At 40.8% G+C, this 27,389-nt stretch overlaps 1 protein-coding gene across 1 annotated transcript; it reads left to right on the forward strand.

Annotated features, from left to right (window-relative positions):
* Positions 1-1,744: 1,744 nt before the first annotated feature.
* On the forward strand, positions 1,745-25,673 carry si:dkey-127k13.1 (PWWP domain-containing DNA repair factor 3A). The gene is made up of 14 exons (XM_061878906.1): positions 1,745-1,999; positions 2,339-2,415; positions 2,494-2,756; positions 11,925-12,162; positions 12,256-12,390; positions 15,152-15,222; positions 15,350-15,426; positions 15,510-15,570; positions 15,666-15,729; positions 15,804-15,854; positions 22,101-22,345; positions 24,929-25,150; positions 25,219-25,307; positions 25,385-25,673. Exons 2-14 carry the CDS (start codon positions 2,409-2,411, stop codon positions 25,449-25,451), a joined length of 1,590 nt encoding a protein of 529 aa, XP_061734890.1. The 5' UTR covers positions 1,745-1,999; positions 2,339-2,408; the 3' UTR covers positions 25,452-25,673.
* Positions 25,674-27,389: the final 1,716 nt, after the last annotated feature.

Here is a 27,389-nt window from a genome sequence, read left to right on the forward strand (position 1 = left end):
AGTAAAAGAAAAGGAAAAGTTGTCTACATTTTTCATACACTTGTTAGGATGGGTGTATTTGTGTAGTCTTATCTGTCATAAACACATTTATCGTCGCGGACTTTCGGTGCTACGGAGTTCCTTTTTTTTTTTTTACAACTTGACGAGAGCACTGACAGCGGAGGCTCCGAGCAGCAGTGGTTTGGAAGGCAGAGAGCCTCCACTGTCCCTGTAACAAGCTACAAGTCATTTATGATGCTGTTAATGACGGTAAAAATGAAACATAAGGTATATATCCTGCTTAACAGTCCTCCTCTGCTGTCCTCTGTTCAGAGCGGAGTCCCTAGCAACGGCCCGTTTTACTTAGCAACGGTCTGACAATCGACTGCAGGAATTATTTTTCTGTTGTTTTTCTTGTAATCCTACATAGTCAACCTTTAATGTTTCAATCTACATTTTGTAATAAACAAATTATAAGTTTCATTTTATATGACCAAGACACCCAAAAACAAAAACACTGCCGTTTTCATCAATTTACAAGCAAGTGGGCAACACACATACATTGGAGTGAATGAATTTTGTGCCCAGATGAGTGCCCATGTTCTGTTTCATAAATTAGTTTGAGATTCTTTTTAATAATTATTCATCAGACTACCTTTCAGTTTTGTAAATATTGACTGTAGTGTGTGAAGTCCTTCTTTGGGTCAAAATTTATTTGAGAGTTAGGCCATCCAGTTTGGATAAATGTTATGTTGTTGGTTGATAAAATCTGGATGAAGGATGTTTTATTTTTTTTATTCATTTATTTTTATTTTTATTTTTCAGTTTCCCCCCCTGAGGGATTGCCACCTTATTGTGGTCAGGGGGTTTGCGTGCCTCAGTGACTGTAAGAGCTATACCAGCAGGAGCTTAGTTTTCAGGTGGCACACCCAAGTTGGACAGGTCTGAAGGTAGAGGCCTGACAAAGTGCAATCCACTACTCCAGGTTGGGGTTTAACACATAGCTAAAAACCCATTTCAATGAAGAAAGCATTGTTACTATAAGCACAGAAAAAAAAGTGCTGGAGCATGATGTGTACACATGATGCCCCCTTCACATTTCTGACTGCCTCCTCATAAAAACATGCCTAGAAAAGTCCCTGAATTCAAGGCAGGCACATAATATATGCCCTGCGGCAATTCAAGGAAATACGGTGTGTAGAATTTATTTGTAATTGAATCACTTGTTTATTTTTCAACAAGTTTTTAGTTATTTTTACATCTTTTTTTCCAAATAGTTCAAGAAAGACCACTACAAATGAGCAATATTTTGCACTGTTATACAATTTAATAAATCAGAAACTGATGACATAGTGCTGTATTTTACTTCTTTATCTCTTTTTTTCAACCAAACATGCTTTGCCCTGATTAGGGGGTACTTGAATTAAAAAAAAATTCACAGGGGGTACATCACTGAAAAAAGGTTGAGAACCACTGATCTAGTGTTTATTAAATACATTTAAAACAAGTATCTAAGATACACTTGCACGATCGATAATGTATTTAATTGAATAAAATAACTACATTTCAATAATTTATTGTGTGCTTATAGTACATTTTTGTATCGTTCCAACTTTAGTATATGTGTTTTTATTCGGCTTTCTATTGAATACATATTGCCACCAAAAAAAACGTGCGTTGTCATTGGACATCTTTACCGCCACACCGATAGAGAGCGCTATAAGAAAGTAGAACTCCGCAGGTTGTCTTGACTGTTGCTTGCCAACTGCCATTAAAACCAAGAAAAGAAGAAGAACGTTGTCTTGACGTTGCGCCACAAGTCGCGCAGTTGTTTGGCTCGTAACGTAGCGAGTAGACTAGTAAAAACTCATATGAAATTCTAAACATTTGCATATTTTTCTTTGTCAAAGTTATTAGTAGTGATAGTAATTAGTAAAAGCTGATATCCGACATTGCAACCGGAAATACAAGTATCTTGACCACAAGAAGGAGTGATTCGTCGACGCATACTACCTGTAAAGTAAGTTTCAGTTTTTCGTGATATCACTTATAATTGAGTGTTTATTGTGTATTTACATACTTTTACAGGTACGCACATATAGCGTGGCTATTTTGCTGTTGGTGGAGTTTTTACCTTGATCGTGTTTGGTTATCGGAGCCTGTTAACGTCACACGTTTCGTGTAACTTACAATGTGTCGTACTTGAGCGTTACCTATTGGGCATGTATTTACTTACTACAATCCGCTTCTATGGTGGGATCGTCGCATCTGAAATCAGTGCATTTGGATGGGACCAAACTCTACATTCTTCCTTGCTTCAAAGTAAGCTAACCTGTCTGCGTGCCTGTCTGTACCTCAGGTATAAGTTGTTATTCAAGCAGTGAAACGTCAATTACCCTCTGCTGGCACCAAGTCAATGATTCACAACAATGAGAGGTAACCATGGCATTTTATTTCGCAACAATCTATTAAATAATTTCTATGAAACTCATCAAACTCTTTGTGGTGTTCCAGGTAGACCAAGCAAAAACAGAAAATTGGATCCTAAAAAGCCAAGACAGAAAGGCAAATCTGGTAGTAGAGGTCTTGTGTCTGAAAGTAATAAAAAGACTGATGACATCTCCACGGTGGGTTCCCAGCCATGCACCCCCAAAAGACAAAGGGGACGACCAACAAAAACACAGGAGATCTTCCACACTTCGACACCTTTACACGCTAATTTATCCACGGATGCACTGCCCAACATTTGCTCTGGAGCAGAGGATGGGATTGGCCAGGTATGTCATACTGTATTTTCATTAGCTATGGGAATTATGGCTCTCTGGAGGAAGAAGCCATTTCTTTCAAAGAACCGTTAAAAAAAAGTGGTTTGTTATTATAGTTTTTTTTTTTACCTGTTTTTTTAATCACGGAAACAATCACTGTTAGCAGTTATACGTTGATCCGATCCTTCAAATTTACAAAAATATTACACTATTACTGGGAATTGTTCTAAAATATTGTCCATGTTTCTCATTGTAAATATTCCATAAGGTGGTGCCGCATCCTTGTGCTTTGACAGTGACATCACCATTTTAAATCTTTACTTTAATAGTGACATCACTATTTTGAGTTGCAGATTTTTTTAAACTTTGTAGCACACTAACATTGTAGTAATACTGAAAAAATACACGTAAGTAAAATTTAAAATATAAAAACAATAACTAAAAATAGAATACAATTTTGACTGCAAAATTGTACTACCCCTCTTAGTGTTTGTACGCTTAAACTACTGTCAAGAAAGTTAACTTTAAAATTTAAAGAAAATAATGTACGAAAGTATATGTTTATACATTTATATTTTTAATACCAAAAAAGAAAATCCAAATAGTGGTATATCTGTCTGTATGCTCTAAATAGGAGCCCTAAAAACAAGATAGCTGACAGGGAGAAGACGTGGTCGAAGTGGGGACACATAAATAAGACTGCCCAAAAAACAGCATATTCTGAAAAGCTGGTCAGAATGTGGCTTAAAGTCTATAAAACATAATCTATGCAAAATTTTGACCCAATAACCACCATTGCATGTTATGTAGACCACAAGAAAGTGGTTAAAATGTAGAAAAAAATCATATTATATAATCCCGTTTAAAAGAGCCGTGCAAAAGACTTGATTTATTTGTGAACGTCACATCTCTAATTTCCATGAGCACCAAAAGGGACAAGTGGTAGAAAATGGATGAATGGACATATCGTGGTATTTTTGAGTCTTTAGCGGTCAGTTTACTTTTTACTTGTACAAATTACTTCCTACTATTCAACACCACCTGCTGCTGAACTACTTTTACTTGTATTCTTTTGATGTCCAATATACTGTTAAACTGTGCATTTACTTCTTCAGGGTGCAAAACCCAAAACCAGTGAAGTTGGCACATTGTGTAAAGCGTAAATAAAAACAGAATATAATGATTTGCAAATCATTTTCAACTTCAAGTGGATAGACTGCAAAGACAAAATATTTAATGTTGGAACTGATAAAAGTATTTTTTTTGCAAATAATCATTAACTTATTTCTTATAACCCTATTTCTGGGGTTGAGGTTTCCGAGGTACTTAAAAAGCTCCTCGATGGCAAGGCCTCAGGGGTGGACGAGATCCGTCCGGAGTTCCCAACTATCATGGGATCACATTCCTCAGCCTTCCCGGTAAGGTTTATTCAAGTGTACTGGAGAGGAGGCTACGCCGAATAGTCGAACCTCGGATTCAGGAGGAGCAGTGTGGTTTTCGTCCTGATCACGGAACTGTGGACCAGCTCTATACTCTCGGCAGGGTCCTTGAGGGTGCTTGGGAGTTTGCCCAACCAGTCTACATGTACTTTGTGGACTTGGAGAAGGCATTCGACCGTGTCCCTCGGGAAGTCCTGTGGGGAGTGCTCAGAGAGTATGGGGTATCGGACCGTCTTATTATGGCGGTCCGCTCCCTGTACGATCAGTGTCAGAGCTTGGTCCGTATTGCCGGCAGTAAGTCGAACACGTTTCCAGTGAGGGTTGGACTCCGCCAAGGAGTCCAACCATTTTTTTTAATTTTTTTTTTTCCAAGATGGCGCTGCTGTAGTGGCTGCTGTAGGCAGGAGCTCTGTGCTCTTGTATCATCCTTTTGTGTTTCCCTCTTGTTTTCATGTGTTATTATATTTTTTTTGCATTTTGGTCCGGGACCCTTTGGGACTGTGTGACAAGGGGTGGCACTTTCGTGACCTCTGTGGTGCTTTTTTTGTGGACTTCTGGATCTGCCTCCTGGGAGCCTTTTGGCCATGGAGACCAGCTGCTGGGTGTCTGCTACACCAGAGTCTGTTTGGAGGGACTGGAGGAGATGCAGATGAGGGGACAGGACTGCGGAGCTAGCACTGAGCGCTGGGACGGAGAGGCTTCGCGGTGTCTCGACTGGGTGAGCAGGTGTCGGACACCTCAGTCACCTTGGACGTATCCTCGCTCATCCATGCGGACTGGACACTGGCCGAAAGTGGAGTCGGCTGTCTTGGTTGCTTTGTTGGATCTGCTCCTGTCTCTGGCCATGCTCCCTCCTCCCCAGCGGACGATGGCTTGGAACACCACAGAGGCCACCACAGTGGATATGTTTCTTTTACTTTTTATTCATAGCTGTATGTAGAAGTGTCTGCTTGTATCTGCTGCTTTAATGTCTTTAATGTCCTCTGTGGTCTTTGATGTTTGATGTTTCCCTCTTACACACATGGAAGAGGGATGTGTACAATGGCTATGAGTTGTTCTTTTCCCTTGGCCTCAGTCTGCACCCCCACTCCAGGGCCTAGGCTAAGACCGATTTTTTATTTATTTATTTTATTTTAATCTTCTATTTTTTTTCTCCCTCCCTTGTTTACCTGTATGTCATCTTTTTTTGTAAGGGGCGCTGGAAGCCAGCAGACCCGTCAGCAATCCTGTTCTGTCTCCCTGTAATGTTTGTCTGATCTTGAATGGGATTGTGCTGAAAATTGTAATTTTCCTGAAGGAACTCTCTTGACGGAATAAATAAAGTACTATCTATCTATCTATCTTTGTCACCGATTCTGTTCATAACTTTTATGGACAGAATTTCTAGGCGCAGTCAAGGTTTTGAGGGGTTCCAGTTTGGTGGCCGTGGGATCATGTCTCTGCTTTTTGCAGATGATGTGGTCCTGATGGCTTCATCTGGCCGGGATCTTCAGCTCTCACTGGATCGGAATGAGAATCAGCACCTCCAAGTCCGAGTCCATGGTTCTCTCCCGGAAAAGGGTGGGGTGCTATCTCCGGGTTGGGTGGAGGAGTTCAAGTACCTAGGAGTCTTGTTCACGAGTGGGGGAAGAGTGGATCGTGAGATCGACAGGCGGATTGATGCGGCGTCTTCAGTAATGCGGACGTTGTACCGATCCGTTGTGTTCAAGAAGGAGCTGAGCTGGAAGGCAAAGCTCTCAATTTACCGGTCGATGTACGTTCCCATCCTGACCTATGGTCATGAGCTTTGGGTCATGACCGAAAGGATAAGATCACGGGTACAGGCGGCCAAAATTAGTTTCTTCCGCCAGGTGGCGGGGCTCTCCCTTAGAAAAAGGGTGAGAAACTCTGTCATCCGGGAGGAGCAGAAAGTAAAGCCGCTGCTCCTCCACATCGAGAGGAGCAAGATGAGGTGGTTCGGGCATCTTGTCAGGATGCCATCCGAACGCCTCCCTAGGGAGGTGTTTAGGGCATGTCCAACCGGTAGGAAGCCACAGGGAAGACCCAGGACACGTTGGGAAGACTATGTCTCCCGGCTGGCCTGGGAACGCCTCGGGATCCCCCGGGAGGAGCTAGACGAAGTGGCTTGGGGAGAGGGATGTCTGGGCTTCCCTGCTTAGGCTACTGTCCCCGCGACCCGACCTCTGATAAGCGGAAGAAGATGGATGGATAGATGGATGGCATTAACTTTGAATTTAATGGCAGCAACACATTGGAAAAAAGTTGGCACTGGAGCATTTTTACCACTGTGTTACATGGCCTTTCCTTTTAACAACACTCTGTAAACGTTTGGGAAATGAGGAGACTAGGGATGCACCGGTTAATCGGTAACCGAATATATTCGGCCGTATATGGGAAAAAAAGCCACATTCGGCCTTCGGTGGAATGAGTTAAAAAGAAGGCCGAATAGTGTGAAGCAGTTTTTTTGACGCGGTGACGCAATCAACGAACGTGCATTGACGCGGTGACGTTAGGATATGTTGTGTACCTGTATAAGTGTATGAGGTTACAAGCACACACTTATTGAGATTTAGTGGGGCCTCTGTTTACATTATTAGGCTGTTGTGTAGGCTACCTGTATAAGTGTAAGAGGTTACAAGCACACACTTATTGAGATTTACTTGAGCCTTCTGTTTACCTTATTAGCATATCTAACGTGGTTAAGCAGACTTTTGCCAAAAGGACAATTCATTCGATTTGGGTTTATCCACTTTGATGCACTTTATTTTTTTTTGGAATGCATGTTTTGTTTGAAGGCCTAATATAAATGAAAAACTTTGTGCTTTTGAAAAGCAAAGGCTACTGGATTATTAAAAAAATGTCAATATTCAATAAAAAAATACTTTATTTGAAAAACATGTCTAACTATTTATTCTAGGCTATTTATGCAATATTAAAAAAATTGTGAAAAACTACATTCATTATTCGGTATTCGGCCTTCGGCCAAGCGTTTAAATTTTATTCGGCTTCGGCCACAAATTTTCATTTCGGTGCATCCCTAGAGGAGACCAATTTTTTTAAGCTTTTCAGGTAGAATTATTTACCATTCTTGCTTAATGTATAGTTTACGTTGTTCATCATTCTGGGGTCTGTGGTATTTTACGCTTCATAATGCGCAAGACATTTGCAATGGGAGACAGGTCTGGACTACAGGCAGGCCAGTCTAGTACTCGCGCTCTTTTACTACAAAGCCACGCTGTTGTAACAAGTGCAGAATGTGGCTTGACATTGTCTTGCTGAAATAAGCCGGAGCGTCCATGAAAAAGACGTTGCTTGGATGGCAACATATGTTGCTCCAAAACCTGTATGTAGCTTTCAGCATTAATGGTGCCTTCACAGATGTGTAAGTTACCAATGCCTTGGGCACTAATACACCCCCATACACATGTTACCAATTAGCCTGTTCACCTGTGGAATGTACAAATAAGTGTTTAATGAGCATTCCTCAACTTTCTCAGTCTTTTTTGCCATTTGTGCTAGCTTTTTTGAAACATGTTGTAGGCATCAAATTCCAAATAAGCTAATTGTAAAAAATAACAGTTTACCAGTTCGAACGTTAAGTATAGTGTCTTTGTAGTGTATTCAATTGAATATAGGTTGAAAAGGATGTGCAAATCCATATATTCTGTTTTTATTTAAGATTTACACAACGTGCCAACTTCACTAGTTTTGGGTTTTGTATATGTATGTACAGTCGTGGTCAAAAGTTCACATACACTTGTAAAGAACATAATTGTCATGGCTGTCTTAAGTTTCCAATAATTTCTACAATTCTTGTTTTTTTGTAATACAGTGATTGGAGCACATACTTGTTTGTCACAAAAAACATTCATGAAGTTTGGTTGTATTATGGGTGGACTGAAAATGTGACTAAATCTGCTGGGTCAAAAGTATACATACAGCAACATACATTATCAATTTTGGTGATGTAGAAAAGTTACAATAAAATCAAATTAGCTTCATGGCATGACCTCTTAACTTCATGTGAGTGATTATGATTCACGACACCTGTTGACTTCTCTGACCCCAATTAAATAGGGCTCAGGTGATGCAGTCATTAGACTCAGTTACAAACGTAACCATGGGAAAGTCAAAGGAACTCAGCATAGATCTGAAAAAACGAAGCATTAACTTGAAAAAGTCAGGAAAGTCACTTGGAGCCATTTCAAAGCAGCTTAAGGTCCCAAGAGCAACTGTGCAGACAATTGTTCGTAAGTATAAAATGCATGGCAAGTATGTGCTCCAATCACTCTATGACAAAAAAATAGAGTTGTAGAAATTATTGGAAACTAAAGACAGCCATGACATTATGTTCTTTACAAGTGAATGTAAACTTTTGACCACGTGTATGTATGTATGTATGCATGCCATTTTGGAAGCGTGGGTCAAAGATAAACAGACAACGTGAACAGCCGAGTTGTTCCGAGATTTTACGAGAGATACACTAGCTGCCTCAGGGTCTGGAAGGACGTTGTGTGTTTGTGTGTGTGTGGGTGTGGGTGTGGGTGTGGGTGTGGGTGGGTGGGTGTGTGTGTGTGCACACATCACAATAATCTGCGCTGCATTAGGGTTAATTATGTTAAAAAAATATTCTGGTTAGTAATTATAAATTCGTATTAATGCCTTAACTTTGACAGCCCTAAAAAAATTATCTGTTACTATATCAACTTCTCACTTGTATGGTTGTCAGCCATGTTTTTAGTACTTTCGAGAAGAATACTTTATTGTGGTATTTTTTAAGATCCTATTAAAGCTTCTATCAAACTGTTGAACAATGCAAACATAAAGATAGTGAAATAGAGCAATGTGCAATGACCACAAGCACTTCATCACTTAGCCCTTTTCTGGCGCTTTAAACTGTCCAATGTGTTGCCATTTTAACTTACCTGTTTTTAGTAGTACTTGGTAATTAAGTCTGTGTTTTTAGGTTATTATTCTTTAGGCCAGGGGTACCAAACATGCGGGCAGGTTGTGGCCCACGAGAGGTTAATTTGCGGCCCGCACCATGATATGACAATTTAATGCTAGTGCGGCCCGTGTGTTTAATATGAACGCATGAAAGGCGCTTGACAGCGTCATACTCCCAATTTTCCCGGGAGACCCCTGAATTCCAGGGCATCCATCCTCTAGAATTCCTGTCGATTTTCTCCCAACCAATAATATTCAGGGGGTGCCATGATGGCACTGCCTTTAACGCCACCTACATCTAGTAAAACAAGCGTACAAGCCCAGTTACATGTTGTATCTGGCTATCTAGGACAAACGTGTGTTATTGCAAGACATATTTGATCAACAGCTACACAGGTCACACTGAGGGTGGCCGTAAAAAAACTTTAACAGTGTTACAAATATGCGCCACACTGTGAACCCACACCAAACAACAATGACAAACACATTTTGGGAGAACATCTGCACCGTAACACAACATAAATACAACAAAACAAATAACCAGAATCCCATGCAGCCCTAACTCTTCCGGGCTACAATATACACCCCCCTACTTGCATCGGTTGAGGTGGTGTATATTGTAGCCCGGAAGAGTTAGGGCTGCATGGTGTTCTGGGTATTTGTTCTGTTGTGTTTAAGGTGTGTTAGGTTGCGGTTGTTCTTCCGAAATGTGTTTGTCATTCTAGTTTGGTGTGTGTTCACAGTGTGGCGCATATTTGTAACAGTGTTAAAGTTGTTTATACGCCCACCCTCAGTGTGACCTGTATGGCTGTTGAGCAAGTATGTCTTACAGTCATTTACGTGGATCTGCTCAAGCCTCATCGAACATGTCGCTGAGCCAGTACGCTAGTTGTGTGATGTTAAAAGCGGGTGGGATGACATGTTATAGAGCAGCAGTTCTCAAAAGGGGGTACGCTTACCCCTGGGGGTACTTGAAGGCCCAGGGGTAATTGAGTTTTTTGGGGGGTTTTTTAAAGTCTAAATATATCAGCAATTCAAAGATCCCTTGTAAATATATTTATTAAATAATACTTCAACAAAATAACTGTGAAAAAAATTCAGTGTTAACAGCTAGATTTTTTATGGACATGTTCCATAAACATTGATGTTAAAGATTTCTTTTTTTGTAGAATTGAGTTCATGAATCCAGATGGATCTGTATTACAATCCCCAAAGAGGGCACTTTAATTTGATGATGACTTCTATGTGTAGGAATGTATTTATAATTTAATCACTTGTTTATTTATCAACAATTTTTTTAGTTATTTTTACATCTTTTTTTCCAAATAGTTCATAGCAATAATGTAACACGATACCACAAAACCCAATCAACAAAAAAAAAGGGCGTGCTACGATGGCACTGTCTTTAGTGCCCTCCACAACTTATACAAACAGCTTAACAGTCAGGTCAGGTGTTGTATGTGACTTCTTCATACACACGCATGCGATCGCAAGGCATTCTTTTTCAACAGCCATATGGGTCACAATGAGGGTGCCAGTTTAAACAACTTTAACACTGTTACAAAGATGCGCCACTCTGTGAACCCACACCAAACAAGAATGACGAATACATTTCGGGAAAACATCAGCACTATAAAAAAACATAAACACAACATTACAAATACCCAGAATCCCATGCAACCCTGACTCTTCCAGGCTACATTATACACCCTGCTACCACCAACCCCCGCCCCCTCCTGCGTCGGTTGAGGTGGGCGGGGTTGGTGGGGGCGTGGTGTATAATGTAGCCTATTTATTTATTTATATATATTTTTCTTCTTTGTCATGAAAAAGGGACGTTTTTGTCATGAAAAAGGGGGGTTTTTGTGGTTGGTGCAGTAATTGTAAGTGTGTTTTTATGTTGATTTAATAAAATAAATAAAAATATTTTTCTTTTATTTATTTTTTTGATAAAAAATTCGGGCCGTGGCCCGGTGTTTGGGGACCACTGCAGTAAATAATTAAAATGATCAAATACGATAAATATTGAACATATTACATATTATGAACGTGTCTAGTATAGACTTGCTGTGTGTATATAAAACGTTTTAAAGTTGTTTTAGAGGGCTTTGAGGGTGACTCCCATTAGCCGCATCTTTCAGCGTTATCATCTTTAAAAAGACTTGTATTTTTGTCTCTCATAATGGTTTTGAACGATAGGCAAAATTCCAAAGAAAGTGCAGTGTTTCTTTAACATTGTTTCTTATTAAGCTCCTTCCAAGAAAAATTATAGGGAAAAACATGCAGTCAAGAAGTACTGCAAAAAGTGGTTATGCAACATATTTAGTGCAAAGCCAAACCGATTACTAAAAAAATGATTCTGCATTTTTTGTACTCAACAGCTGTTTGTGCATGTTTTGATAGATACATTGTGATCAAAAACAGAGGCAATTGGTGGTTATTCCATCACTATGTTGTTTCAGTTTGCATGCGTTTGCTTACTGCTACACTACACAAGTAACTGCCTTTCACTCCAGTTTAAAACGGCAATAAGAGACGGTGCACAGGAATTTTAAAAGGGGTTTCATCAACATTCAGAGGTGAGGACAACAACAAAATTTAATGCACTCAAATTGGCATAGCAAACTACAAGGAGGAATCTTCTCACAGAATGCTCACTTTAGATTGGCATGGATTTTTGGCCATCACAAGAAGCCAATGTAGAAGGATATTGATTTTCTTTTTCCTTCACTGTATTGGGCTAAAAAGACGATTAAATAGCCTTAACTTTTTATTTTTCTCCTGCCCAATACAGATTTTAGCAGTACAATCACCTTGCTGCATGTCCAGGTCTTGCAGCAGGAAGAGAACTGTTGAGACTGCTTATTCAAGACAACTTAGAAGAAGACTAACCACAGACACACAAACCAATTGTCCTCAAGCAAAACGGAAGTGTTCCAGAAAAGAGAAAAAAGATACAGTTAATTTACAAATGGATGACATTGCTACTCAGTCGCCTAAACCCTCAAGACCAAGATTTGAGCTAAACCAAGGTAATACAGACGTACTATTTAGGCATTCACGTGAACTCCTTTTGATGTCAACATTATCTTTATGTGGTATCCTTTCTCCATCCTCCCAACAAGATGAGTCTTGGCTGTCGTCAGATCTGTCCGTGGAGCTGAGCGACCACAAAGAGCAGCTCCCGCATCTTTCCTTCCAGGAGGATGAGACCGGCGATGAAGAGGAGCTGCCGAGCTTCTTGATGCAGATGCAGAAAAGTAAGTCATATTTTTGTCGTCTGTTTGCAAAGACAATCGGTGGACTTCATAGTAACTAAGTATGTGTAAATTGGCCACTGATCTGTATCGGCCGAATTTCTTGAAAAAGCATGTGATCATCATTGCTAATTAATGCCTTTCAATGCCGATTGCAAATGCAGATCCCTTCTGATTAATATTGTATTTATTTTTAGTCCCTCGGCTGACAAGCTAGCAGCTAATTGTGTATTTCCACATACAGTGTGGAGTCACTCCCCTAAGTTAATAATCCCTCCATTACGGCAAACGGGCAGCACGGTGGACAGGGGTTAGTGCATGTGCCCAACAATACGAAGGTCCTGAGAAGTTCTGAGTTCAATCCCGAGCTGGGATCTTTCTGTGTGCAGTTTGCATGTACTCCCCGTGACTGCGTGTGTTCCCTTGGGGTACTCCGGCTTCCTCCCATCTCCAAAAACATGCACCTGGGGATAGGTTGATTGGCAACACTAAATTGGCCCTAGTGTGTGAATGTGAGTGTGAATGTTGTCTGTCGGGGTACTCCGGCTTCTTCCCACTTCCAAAAACATGCACCTGGGGATAGGTTGATTGGCAACACTAAATTGGCCTTAGTGTGTGAATGTGAGTGTGAATGTTGTCTGTCTATCTGTGTTGGGCCTGTGATGAGTAGTGACGGAATCAGCAGTTCTCTTGACTGTACTGAATCACTGGAATCAGTTCCTTAAATTGATTCGTTCACCAAATCACTTCTGCAGCAGTTCTGTGTGCAGGTCGGCGAATCATGAGTCAGTCAGTAACAGCTTCCCCAGCGGCAGATCTCGGTGTGTGTCAGTTCGCGAACGACACAAGCCCTCAGCACCCAATGAACGACGCGCACAGTGACTGAATGAGAGCCTCAATGTGACGTCCTCCTCCGCGACACAGTCAGTTCTCTGTGTCAGTAGGTTCGCGAATCGCGAGTCCTGATTCTGAATGAGTGAGTGCAGCGCGAACGTGATTCACGTCCTCAGCGACAACCAGTCAGTTCTTTTAGGTTCGTGAAGCGAGCCTGAATCACTCAGCTACAGTTCTGTGGGCCAGAGGGCGACAGACGTGAATCACTCTCTGCAAAAACAAATATTAAATTAAGAAACCCTTAACAAATACCGACATAAAAACTAAATGTTCTGTAGCAAAGAAAATGTAAACTTAAATAGGCAAACAAAAAAAGACAAAAAACCTTCAAAATAAAACAAATAAATTAAGAGCCAGAAACATAAAAACTAAATGTTCTATAACCTATGTTTAAAAATATAACAAAGAAAATATCAACTTAAATGTGCAAACAAAAAGAAAATAAATAGGCTACCTTAAATAAAACAAAAAAAATATTAAACCAAGTGCCAGAAATGCCAACATAAAAACTAAAATTTCTGTAGCTTACATTTTAAAAATATAAAAATGGAAATATCATCTTAAGTATGCAATAAAATATTTATGTGTTGAGATAATGGGGACAGGGCGCGCGTGTGTGTGTGTGTTTTATTTTCATGTGGCTTGAGTCAATATTAGCCGTTAGCTTGGAGAATGAATGGAGAACGGATGCCAATGGCATGAAACATATCCCCGCGACAGGAGGAGAATCACTCTCGGCATTGGGGCAAGCAAAGCAGAGAGCGAGAGCGTTGTCATTCACTGAGTGATTAATGTCGTTAATCCGCGGTGAATGAATCGTTCGCTCAGTCTCTCCCCCAGCTCCCATGATGAGTAGCTGGCTGCGTCTTTCTTCGACGTCGAAGGTTCAGTGAGTCACATAATGCGCCAGTTCCACTCATACCGGCATGGTCGCGGCGGAGCTCAACTGAACTGAGAAAGATACGAATCAGTTCATGAAGTGATTCGGTTCAGTATGTTCACTCAAAAGATTTTATCATTCGAACGAATCGTTCGCGATTGATTGATTGATTGATACTTTTATTAGTAGATTGCACAGTTCAGTACATATTCCGTACAATTGACCACTAAATGGTAACACCCGAATAAGTTTTTCAACTTGTTTAAATCGGGGTCCACACAATCAATTCATGGTAAAAATGGCGAACAACACAACACTAGTGATGAGGTGGCGACTTGTCCAGAGAGTCCCCCGCCTTCCGTCCGAATGCAGCTGAGATAGGCTCGAGAACCCCCAGCGACCCCGAAAGGGACAAGCGGTAGGAAATGGATGGATGGATGGATGACGGCAAACGAATTTTCTTAGTATCTTAAGTATCATCAAGTATTAGGACAAGGCTAAAGCATGTTACGCACTGAGAAAAAGCAGGAGCAGGCATGGGAAGAGCTAAGATAACAATCCATAAATTGGTGGTGTCAATACCAAGCGTAGTATCAGTATATGATCAATACTGGTGTAGTTAGTAGTTAGTTTTTTTTCTGAAAATCATTTTGTAATTATTTTTGTTGTTTACAAATTTAACAAAAAAGTACCTGGACAAAACTATTTCAATGTGTAATAGATAGTAGTCTTTGATTTTGTGTAGTTATTGTGCGCTATTTACTTTGTTTTGTTCAAACTATCATAATAATAAGAGACTAAAGAACTACTTTAAATATTGTGTTGAATTTGGTAAACCATCAAAAGAACTCACTATAAATTAATATAAGAATTGTGATCGGTATTTGTATCGACCGAGCTCACTCATGGATGATCGTAATCGGCAGTATAAAACCCTGATTGGAACATCACAAATAATAACCGAATTGCGACTATTGTTTTGTCTTTCAGAGCCGGCGTCTATTACAGAGGGAGTATTCGTGTGGTGCAAATATAGACATTTTCCTACATGGCCTGCTGTGGTGAGTACATCAATTGATTGTTGCATTTTCTTGTCAGTCCAGTAAATGTATTGTATACATTTACTCTAAGTATATAAAAGAGCAAATACCTGACTGACTGTTTCTTTTCTTCATTTTTATTTTGCAGGTGAAACGAGTGAACCGCAAGACGAAAAAAGCCAGCATACTCTATGTAGATGAGGTGGCCATTCAAAAAAATAAAGGGTAGGGTTTTGACCTTCTTCTTCAACCTAATGCTCAATGTTCATTCCCTGGATTGTTTTTGACATTGCTACGTCTGTGTTAAGGTTAGTTGTAAGCCTGAAATCTCTGAAGCCTTTTGACTGCGATGGAGCTGTTGAGAATGAGGTAAAAATAAAATGTTCATACATAAAACACATTCATGATTTATTTTTCTGCATCTACACTGTTGCCAATCATTTCTTTTTCTGACTTTGTCCTAGTCTAAAGACAAAGACAAGTTTGATTGGTCCTTGGAGTTAATAACGGACTACAAAATACGCATTGGTAATTATTTTACAAAAACTCAACGCTGTTTGTTTTATTATTGTAGCTTTATCGGTTTCATTCTGTCTTTGCAGGTTGTGGTTCATTTTCTGGCTCTTTCCTGGAATACTTTGCGCATGACATGAGTAAGTTATGAGAATGCAACAAAGTAAACCTTATACTCGTTAAGATACACTTGCATTATGCGAGCTGTATCACACAGGTTGACTTTCACAAAGATTAAGATACACTTGCATTATGCGAGCTGTATCACACAGGTTGACTTTCACAAAGATTTGATACAACCTTTCAGTTCTAAATGTGGCAATGGGGCCGTGGTCAATGAGACGTTATAATTTTCAGAATTGTTCATGTTTATACAGTCGTGGTCAAAAGTTTACATACACATGTGAAGTACATAATGTCATGGCTGTCTTGAGTTTCCAATCATTTCTACAACTCTTATTTTTTTTGTGATAGAGTGACTGGAGCACATACTTGTTTGTCACAAAAAACATTCATGAAGTTTGGTTATTTTATGATTTTTATTATGGATCTACTGAAAATGTGACCACGTCTGCTGGGTCAAAAGTATACATACAGCAACATACATTTTACATTTTGGTGATGTACAAAAGTTACAATCAAATTAGCTTTACGGCATGGTCTCTTAACTTCATGTGAATGATAATGATTGACGACACCTGTTCACTTCTCTAAGCCCATTTAAATAGGGCTCATGTGATGCAGTCATTAGACTCGGTTACAAACGCAACAATGGGAAAGTCAAAGGAACTCACCACAAATCCGAAAAAAACGAATCATTGACTTGAACAAGTCAGGAAAGTCACTTGGAGCTATTTCAAAGCAGCTTAAGGTCCCAAGAGCAACTGTGCAGACAATAGTTAGTAAGTAAAAGTGCATGGCACAGTTTTGTCACTGCCAAAATCCGGAAGAAAGCGCAAGCTATCACCTGCTGCTGAGAGAAAATTGGTCAGGATGATCAACAGTTAACCAAGACACACCGAAAAGCAGGTCTGCAATGAATGGAAGCTGCTGGAACACAGGTGTCCGTGTCCACAGTCAAGCGTGTTTTGCGTCGCCATGGACTGAGAGGCTACCATGCAAGAAAGAAGCCCTTGCTCCAGAAGCGACACCTTAAGGCTTGTCTAAAATTTGCTACTGATCACATGGACAAAGCTCAGACCTTCTGGAGGAAAGTTCTGTAGTCTGGTGAAACAAAAATTTAAGTGTTTGGCCACAATACCCAGCAATATTTTTGGAGAAAAGGTGAGGCCTTTAATCCCAGGAACACCATCCTACCGTCAACCATAGTGGTGGTAGTATTATGCATTACAGAGAGTAAATGGGACAATAAAAAAGGAGGATCACCTCCAATTTCTTTAGGACAACCTTAAATCATCAGCCCCGAGGTTGGGTCTTAGGGCGCAGTTGGGTGTTCCTGCAGGACAATGACCCCTAACACACGTCAAAACTGGTAAAGAATTGGCTAAATCAGGCTAGATATAAGGTTTTAGAACGGCCTTCCCAAAGTCCTGACTCAAACATGTGGACAATGCAAAAGAAACAAGTCCATGTCAGAAAACCAACACATTTAGCTGAACTGCACCAATTTTGTCAAGAGGAGTGGTCAAAAATTCAATCAGAAGCTTGTGGATGGCTACCAAAAGCGGCCAAGGGAGCTATAACCAAATATTAACATTGCTGTATATACAGTGTACTTTTGACCGAGCAGATTTGGTCTCATTTTCAGTAGCCCCTTAATAAATTCATAAAATAACCAAACTTCATGATTGTTTTTTGTGACCAACAAGTACGTGCTACAATCACTCTATTACAAAAAAATAAGAGTTGTAGAAAGTATTGGAAACTCAAAACAGCCATGACATTATGTTCTTTGTGTGTGTGTGTGTGTGTGTGTGGGTGTGTGGGTGGGTGGGTGGGTGGGTGCGTGCGTGCGTTAAAATAATTTAAATACATTTAAAAACAAGTCTGTAAGTAGTACGGTATTAACATATTTTGTTGTTTTTGCTCTATTTATACAATTATTATTGCCCAAAGTAACACATTGGGAAGCTGCTGGTCTTTCAAGTAAGGGAAGCTATTTTAACATGAGTAAAAATAGCTTTCAGTTTCTTGAAACATGAGTACAGTCTTCAATAACAAATATAATATATAAACATGCTAGATTTTACAAAGAAAATGTCACTTAAATTGGTTTTGATACTTCTACTGTGTGAATGTGAGTGTGATTATTGTCCATCTATCTGTGTTGGCCCTGTGATGAGATGGCGACTTGTCCAGGGTGTACCCCGACTTCCTCCTGATTGCAGCTGGGATAGGCTCCAGCACCCCGACCCCCACCCCCCCACGATCCCAAAAGGGACACGCGCTAGAAAGTGGATGGATGGATGGATATCTATATCAACAGGAACAATGGAATGAAAGTCCATGCAGTGTTTTATATTTAAAGATTGCTGATTTGGCTGCAGAATTAGGTCTCTGCTTTTTGCAAATGATGTGGTTCTGATGGCTTCATCTGGCCAGGATCTTCAGCTGTCACTGGATCGGTTCGCAGCCGAGTGAGAAGCGACTGGGATGAGAATCAGCACCTCCAGGTCCTAGTCCATGGTTCTCGCCCGTAAAAGGGTGGAGTGCCATCTCCGGGTTGGGGGGGGGACGCTGCCCCAAGTTTAGGAGTTCAAGTACCTCGGAGTCTTGTTCATGTGTGAGGGAAGAGTGGATTGTGAGATCGACAGGCAGATCGGTGCGGCGTCCTCAGTAATGCGGACACTGTATCGATCCGTTGTGGTGAAGAAGGAGCTGAGCCGAAAGGCAAACCTCTCTATTTACTGGTCGATCTACGTTCCCGTCCTCACCTATGGTCATGAGCTTTGGGTTATGACCGAAAGGACAAGATCACGGGTACAAGCGGCTGAAATGAGTTTCCTCCGCCGAGTGGCGGGGCTCTCCCTTTAGAGATAGGGTGAGAAGCTCTGCTATCCGGGAGGGTAAAGCCGCTGCTCCTCCACATCCAGAGGAGCCAGATGAGGTGGTTTGGGCATCTGGTAAGGATGCCACCCGAACGCCTCCCTAGAGAGGTGTTTCGGGCACGTCCGACAGGTAGGAGGCCACGGGGAAGACCCAGGACACGTTGGGAAGAGTATATCTCCCGGCTGGCCTGGGAACATCTCGGGATTCCCCGGGAAGAGTTGGACGAAGTGGCTGGGGAGAGGAGCGTCTGGGCTTCCCTGCTTAGGCTGCTGCCCCCGCGACCTGACCTTGGATAAGCAAAAGACGATGGATGGATGGATGGATGGATGGATGATTCGCTCATTTTGCTGTCAATCAGAAAGGGATTCAGATCAAACTGGTCATCCAATCATCATGCAAAAGCCCAGTGACCACCTTTGGATCACTGTTATTTGTTTTCTCAGCATCCGTGAGCGGGACAAAGTCGAGTATTTATCCAATGATTCTCTAGTTTGGCTGCAGCACAGTGACGCTACCACATCAATTAAAAAGTTGTGCCAACTGTTGTTAAAGTAGCTGATTGCAAACAAAAATTAAATGCATCCTAAGGCATTCAGTCAATGAAATGTAAACACAAAAGAATATATTTGACTACTTTGTTTATATATTTTAGGGGAAGCTGAACTTCCCTTGCAGTCTTTAGCAATCACCACTGCTGTATATCTGGCATCACATGTTAATACAATGTGGGTAACAGAAGTCAGAAAGTTGGATCCATAAAGATTGGGTTTAAGGCAGGGATGTCAAATATGCGGGCCGGTTTAGGCCCGCGAACAGCTTCAATCCGGCCGGCTAAATGAGTTTGCCAAGTGTAAAATTGAGTTGCATTTTAAAAGAAAAACTGCTGTTCTAAATGTCCATTGGCTGTTGCAAATAGCAATTTTGTTAGGGAAGCAAATAGTTTATACTGGGGCAAGCAAGTATACCAAGCAAGAGGTACACGAAAAAGAGAGGCAGCGGCTCCTCCCTCTTGACTTTTAAAGTAAAACAAACAGGAGTAAAATAAAAAATTGTAACCCCACTTAAAGTGCTGCATGAGACACTACACCGCTGTGAAAATAATTGTCTTCTGTGCAAATTTTAGAAAAGTGAGCAGTATGATTTACTGCAATACTGTCAGTCTTTTACCAACCGGTATAGCTCGGTTGGTAGAGCGGCCGTGCCAGCAACTTGAGGGTTGCAGGTTCGATCCCCGCTTCCGCCATCCTAGTCACTGCCGTTTTGTCCTTGGGCAAGACACTTTACCCACCTGCTCCCAGTGCCACCCACACTGGTTTAAATGTAACTTGGATATTGGGTTTCACTATGTAAAGCGCTTTGAGTCACTAGAGAAAAAGCGCTATATAAATATAATTCACTTTACTTTTTTTTTTCTATCATACACAGTGATGCCTCGAAGGCAGGGAGTAACTCAACCCTCTTGAATAGCTTCTACCTTAGTTTTTATGTTTTTGTTGTGTTAGCATGGGATGAATATGTGGAAAAGACAAATGACGTAGTGCATACATAGAATAGTATTTATTTATGTTTTTGTTCAATCCTAAATGGGTTGTGACTTTAAGTTTGATTTGCTTTGTAGATGCATTGAGATTAAAGGCCTACTGAAATGAGGTTTTCTTATTTAAACGGGGATAGCAGGTCCATTCTATGTGTCATACTTGATCATTTCGCGATATTGCCATATTTTTGCTGAACGGATTTTAGTAGAGAACATCAACGATAAAGTTTGCAACTTTTGGTCGCTATTAAAATAGCCTTGTCTTTACCAGAAGTAGCAGACGATGTGGGCGTGACTTCACCGGTGTGAGGGCTCCTCACATTGTTTATAATGTGAGCCTCCAGCAGCAAGAGTTATTCGGACCGAGAAAGCGACAATTTCCCCATTGATTTGAGCGAGGATGAAAGATTTGTGGATGAGGAAAGTTAGAGTGAAGCACAAAAAATAGAAAGAAAAAGCGACGGCTCCAGGCGGCGGCAGTGGGACCGTTTCAGATGTAATTAGACATATTTACTAGGATAATTCTGGAAGAACCCTTACCTGCTTATTTTTTTAATAATGTTTTAGTGAGATTGTAAAGTCATACCTGAAAGTCGGATGGCTGCGGTAAACGCCAGTGCCTCTCAGAGAAGCCAAGGAGTCAAGATCATAGCTGCGTTTTTGAGCTGCAGGATGAGGTCGCGTAATCCACTGAAGTTTCCGGTAAGAGCCGACTTAATATCACAATTTGTCCCATCCAAAAACTTGCTGGTTAACGTAGAGAAACATGACCACTCTGTGTTAAAACTTCACTACAAACAAAGAAACACAGGCTGTGTTTCGGTGCTAAACACAGCTGCAATCCACCAACAGTATTATTCTTTATAGTCTCCATTATTAATTGAACAAATTGCAAAAGATTCAGCAACACAGATGTCCAAATTACTGTGTAATTATGCGATGAAAAGAGACGACTTTTAGTCGTGTGTGGTGCTTGGCTAATATGTCCCCTCCAACCCGAGACGTCCCAAACAACGCGTCATCATTCCGCGACGTTTTCAACAAGAAACTCCGCGGGAAATTAAAAATTGTAATTTAGTTAGCTAAACCGGCCGTATTGGCATGTGTTGCAATGTTAATATTTCATCATTGATATATAAACTATCATCAGACTGTGTGGTTGGTAGTAGTGGGTTTCAGTAGGCCTTTAAGTCTAAGTTTGTGTTCTAGATGGTGTTTATGAAACCGCACCAATTTGAAGTGTTTTTTTAAGACTCAAGAGAATTATTCATGATATGTACATTTTCAGAATGTGCTTGTTCTATTTTGGGCCATAGTAAAACAAAGAAAACAATCTGAAGTTGTCATAGTTGTATTTTTAAGTTATACCATGGTTTTAGCCGTTCAGCCCACGTGGGAATAGATTTTCTTCCATGCGGCCCCTAAACTAAAATTAGTTTGACACTCTTGCTCTCAGGGCTAGGTGGGTCTGGCTGTAGGGCTAGGAGGACTGTACGTGTCCTGCCGCCGACTAAAGGTGCAGCCGAGCGGGCAGCGCATCGGTTTACCGGCGTGGCTCAAGACACTCTCATGCTTCTTGCTTACGGTTGATCAAAGTTTTTCAGTAGCCACGTTTTCTGCGCATCACTAGTCAATAGTGCTTAAATAATATAGGCTATATATGTTTTAATCCAAAATATTACTTTAATTTGTGTGGCAGCTTCAATTTCGCTGAGGCGACATGCCACGATCAGTTTCATATAGGGGAAACCCTTGGCTCTCATTATATTATGTATTTAATGTGTGGTCAGGGGTAAGTATTCTTTCAGCTATGATCCTTACGAGTCTTATCCTCGTCCAGGCTACCCGGTGAGGAGGAAGTACCCGCAATCCCAATCCATCGACAGCGATCCGACAACGGACAACCTATGGGGTTATCAGATCGAAGATGGCGTGATTAGTGATAAGGAAGAGGGAGATGAAGAGGAGGTTAGCAAGTGTGCCAAAAGGCTGTTGCCCGACCGCTCCCATGCCGCACATAACCGCACCAATGAGAAGCTTGTGCACTTCATCGTCAAGCAGCGCATGGTGGAAGAACGCCTGCTGGTATGATTGGTTTGGGAAATGGGACTGATGTAATGTGGTTCTTGGCAAACAAACCATATCTCACCAAATTTAGTGTGTACCTTTCATATTTCAGTAAGGATTTTTATTACAGTTTTATCTTCTCAAAAGACAATAAAATATAAATGCTGCCAAGATATACAAACCCCGTTTCCATATGAGTTGGGAAATTGTGTTAGATGTAAATATAAACAGAATACAATGATTTGCAAATCTTTTTCAACCCATATTCAGTTGAATGCACTAAAAAGACAAGATATTTAATGTTCAAACTCATAAACTTTGTTTTTTTTTGCGAATAATAATTAACTTAGAATTTCATGGCTGCAACACGTGCCAAAGTAGTTGGGAAAGGGCATGTTAACCACTGTGTTACATCGCTTTTTCTTTTAACAACACTCAAAAGGTCTGGACTGCAGGCGGGCCAGGAAAGTACCCACACTCTTTTACTACAAAACCACACTGTTGTAACACGTGGCTTGGCATTGTCTTGCTGAAATAAGCAGGGGCATTCATGATAACGTTGCTTGGATGACGACATAAGTTGCTCCAAAACCTGTATGGACCATTCAGCATTAATGGTGCCTTCACAGATGTGTAAGTTACCCATGCCTTGGGCACTAATACACCCCCATTCCATCACAGATGCTGGCTTTTGAACTTTGCGCCTTTAACAATCCAGATGGTTATTTTCCTCTTTGTTCCGGAGGACACCACGTCCACAGTTTCCAAATATAATTTGAAATGTGGACTCGTCAGACCACAGAACACCTTTCCACTTTGCATTAGTCCATCTTAGATGAGCTCGGGCCCAGCAAAGCCAGCGGCGTTCCTTGGTGTTGTTGATAAATGGGTTTTGCTTTGTATAGCAGAGTTTTAACTTGCACTCACAGATGTAGCAACCAACTGTAGTTACTGACAGTGGTTTTATGAAGTGTTCCTGTGCCCATGTGGTGATTTACTTTACACACTGATGTCTGTTTTTGATGTAGTACCGCCTGAGGGATCAACAGTCCGTAATATCATTGCTTACGTGCAGTGATTTCTCCAGATTCTCTGAACCTTTTGATGATTTTACGGACCATAGATGGTAAAATCCCTAAATTCCTTGCAATAGATCGTTGAGAAATGTTGTTCTAAAACTGTTCAACAATTTGCCTACAAATTGGTGACCCTCGCCCCATCTTTGTTTGTGAATTACTTAACATTTCATGGAAGCTGCTTTTATACCCAATCATGCCCACCTGTTCCCAATTAGCCTGCACACCTGTGGGATGTTCCGAATAAATGTTTGATGAGAATTTCTCAACTTTATCAGTATTTATTGCCACCTTTCCCAACTTCTTTGTCACGTGCTGCTGGCATCAAATTCTAAAGTTAATGATTATTTGCAAAAAAAAAAAAAAAAAAAAAAAGTTTTATCAGTTTGAACATCAAATATGTTGTCTTTGTAGCAAATTGAACTGAATATGGGTTGAAAATAATTTGCAAATCATTGTATTCCGTTTATATTTACATCTAACACAATTTCCCAACTCATATGGAATCGGGGTTTGTACTTTAGAGAAGCCAGTGTACAGCTTGTACAGTATAGTTTGTTATGAAATTGCCAGGATTAGCTACATAGCTCCAAAAGTTTTAGATGGGTTTTGTTTAAACTTTCAGGAAATGTCAGAAATTGAATAAGGAACAAGTGATTATGTTTTTGGGGCGATCCAGATCATTTCTACAACATTACATTATGTTATGAGGTCCAAGTTCTGTGTTATGCTAGTGGTCCTATCCTCTTGCAGCCTGTTTGGAAGCGACAGACAAAAAAAACAACGACTTGGCAATTCTGTTTATCAACATACTGTAGCTCCAAATGTTTTTAGCGGATTTTGATGACATCTTCAGGAATGGTCTAAAATGGGATATGGAGCAAGTAATCATTTTGGAAGTGAGTCGGATCACTGTCTGGATTCAGGATTTTTTTAAAGGATTCTTTACTATATGCAGATAGGGCCTGTCTGCGCTCTACAAGTGTTTTTGTAGTTGTTTATTTAACAGGGACAATGTGTTAAATAGATTAATCTTAACAAAAAAAGAAAAGATGCTTCACACCAGCTGTGGCGTAGCCATCAATTTACGATGAACCAGTCGATCTTTGAGACTTTACTGGTCTATCCCGAAAATATTAGGAAAAATAAATGGATCATTATGACAGAAGTGCCATCCCCACCCTGAGAGTGAACATGCCTGCACACTTCGACACACAACACACCTGCTCCTCCTGCAAATGCACTGCCTGGTGTGCACAAACGAAAACGAATTATCAGGCTGTGGCAACACATCAAACATTTTACTAACTGTCAGATATATAGACAGTAACGACTGTGGGTTAATTAATTTCATTGGATGATAAACCTATACAAGCTAGACACTATTCTACAGTGTATATGCCGGTTTGAGTATGTCGCTTGAAAATATATAATTGCTGAAATGTGAGGGGTGCACTCATTTTATTTGGTATTTAAAGGCTTTATTTCCTGTTTGGTGGAAGTAACCAGTCCCCTGTTCTCCCAGGCTGTGATCCGAGGGCAGGCACAGTCCAGGTGGCTCTGCTATTTTCAGACCTCTACTCGGCGACGTGTGGTGAACATTTATCTGGAGGATGACGAGCAGTTAGACCAGGTCTACTGTTACCTGAACAAGCTCTACGGGGAGGCTGTGGCCATGGTACCTTACCAGAACGAGGTCAAATTCATGGAGCGTGTCCCCTTTGTCCTAGATGTGCTTCTACCTGAAGTAAGTTAATAGATTCATCAACTCTTCGCTTATGCTGCTATGAATTATTTTTATTTATTTTATTGAAGGCCATCATATATGCAATCGCTGGCGTGGAAAGTGTCTCTATAAAAAAGGCAGAAGAAAAGTATCTAAAAGGACGCTGTATAAGTGACAGGTAATTGATTTAAAAGGAAATACATTTGCATGCTGTAATACTGAGTATGAATAATTCATGTTCTTCTTTCTTTGTAGGGAAAGGCAAGAGTTCGACTTGATGATTGAGCGTCTTATTTCCCACAGTGCTTTCCCTATCCCATAAGATGCCAAAGTGGACATTATTGGACGGATGATAATTTATTACAAAATAAATTATCAAGGACTTGATGCTTTTATTGATATAAAGTCAACACAGCTCCACTACAGTACATTATAAGTTGTTTAAACCTTGTAAATACATTTTTTAATCACTTCTGCTACCCCTCAAACTCATGCATTGGAGTGCTTACATTGCTTAATAAAAAAAAGCAATTTAGATTCTTAATATTTTCTTCAGTGGTAAATTTTATGACCACACTAACATTAGTCTGGATGAATATACACAAATTCTACATTTTATAGAAAGTTCTGCCAGAAAAAACAAGGCAGTTATAATTGGAAAGCAGGTACTATCCTAATATTTTCTTCACTTTTCACTTCCTGCAGAACAACACTTTTTTCCATGTTCCATGCTTTCAGAACTTACATTTGCTTGTATTGCAAAAAGGAATTAGGTTAGACAGTAATTAGTTGTGTTTACACATGCAAAAATGCAATGTTTGCATAAATGAAAGGGGTTTGTACCCAAAAACCTAGTACTGCAGTATTTAGATCAGTGGTTCTCTTACTTTTTCCAGTGGGGTGAATTTGGCTAAATGTTATCTCCTTTTACGGTGGCAGAGGGGTTAGTGCATCTGCTTCACAATACAAAGGTCCTGAGCAGTCCTGGGTAGTCCTGGGTTCAATCCCAGGCTCGGGATCTTTCTGTGTGGAGTTTGCATATTCTCCCCGTGACTGCGTGGGTTCCCTCCGGGTACTCCTGGTTCCTCCCACCTCCAAAGACATGCACCTGGGGATAAGTTGATTGGCAACACTAAATTGGCCCTAGTGTTGTGAATGTTGTCTGTCTATATGTGTTGGCCTTGTGATGAGGTGGCGACTTGTCCAGGGCGTATCCCGCCTACTGCCCGAATGCCGCTGATAGGCTCCAGCGACCCCAAAAGGGACAAGCGGTAGAAGATGGATGATATCTCCTTTTGCCATAATTTATAGCCCCACCACTGCCCCCTTTGTGCGTCAACTTAGGTCTTTGAGCTGGTACGGAGTTCTGTACATGTGATAACGTTATGGTCACCGAGTCCAGACACACGATACCTACTTTTGTCATTGGTGCGGGCCTGAGGAAGGGTCGAGATGTTTTTTTTTTGTTCCCCTGATATTTTGAGATCCTGAATTATTCCAAATAGCTCCGGGCCCATTAGGACCTCTCCTCTCAGAGAGACATGGCACCATCTGATCTGGGTGTAACCATAATGTCCGCTTATTTAATATGCAACTATGAGAAATAAAACTGGACGTCTGCTGACACTCAACGTTTTAAAAACGTGCTATTGTCTGTTAACTAATACTACACTACCACCGCCTAACAAACATGATTTATTTAATTCAATTACAGCAAATCTTTGGGAAGGAATTTTTTTTGAGCAATTCTCCCCGTCACTGCGTGTGTTCTCTCCGGGAACTCCGGCTTTCTCCAAACCTTCAAAGACCTGCACCTGGGGATATGCTGAGGGTCTAGTGCAGGGGTGTGAAACATACGGCCTGCGGGCCGGATGAGGTCCGCAAACAGGTTTTATCCTGCCCGCGGGATGAGTTTGCTAAGTATACAAATTAACCTGAAATTTTTGAATGAAAGAAACAGCTCTTCTAAATGTGTCTACTGAATGTTGCAATAGCAATTCTTTGTATCTCTGTAGCTCAGGGGTCGGCATACTTGCCAACCCTCCCGAATTTTCCGGGAGACTCACAAAATTCAGCGCCTCTCCCGAAAACCTCCCGGGACAAATTTTCTCCTGAAAGTCTCCTGAAAATCAGGTGGAGCTGGAGGCCACGCCCCCTCCAGCTCCATGAGAACCTGACTCAGCAATGTTGTGACCCTCTTAAACAGGACAATACTGCCATCTACTGTACATAGAATAGAATAGAATGTACTTTATTGATC

The sequence above is a fragment of the Nerophis ophidion genome, linkage group LG02 (genome assembly GCF_033978795.1).
Source record: "Nerophis ophidion isolate RoL-2023_Sa linkage group LG02, RoL_Noph_v1.0, whole genome shotgun sequence".
Classification (NCBI taxonomy): domain Eukaryota; kingdom Metazoa; phylum Chordata; class Actinopteri; order Syngnathiformes; family Syngnathidae; genus Nerophis; species Nerophis ophidion.

What these genes read in the sequence shown, in the direction of transcription:
- si:dkey-127k13.1 (XM_061878906.1), top strand. An exon ending in ATGGAGCTGTTGAGAATGAG is followed by an intron (nt 15,571 to 15,665) that starts GTAAAAATAAAA and finishes ACTTTGTCCTAG; the next exon opens with TCTAAAGACAAAGACAAGTT. An exon ending in TGGTGGAAGAACGCCTGCTG is followed by an intron (nt 22,346 to 24,928) that starts GTATGATTGGTT and finishes CTGTTCTCCCAG; the next exon opens with GCTGTGATCCGAGGGCAGGC.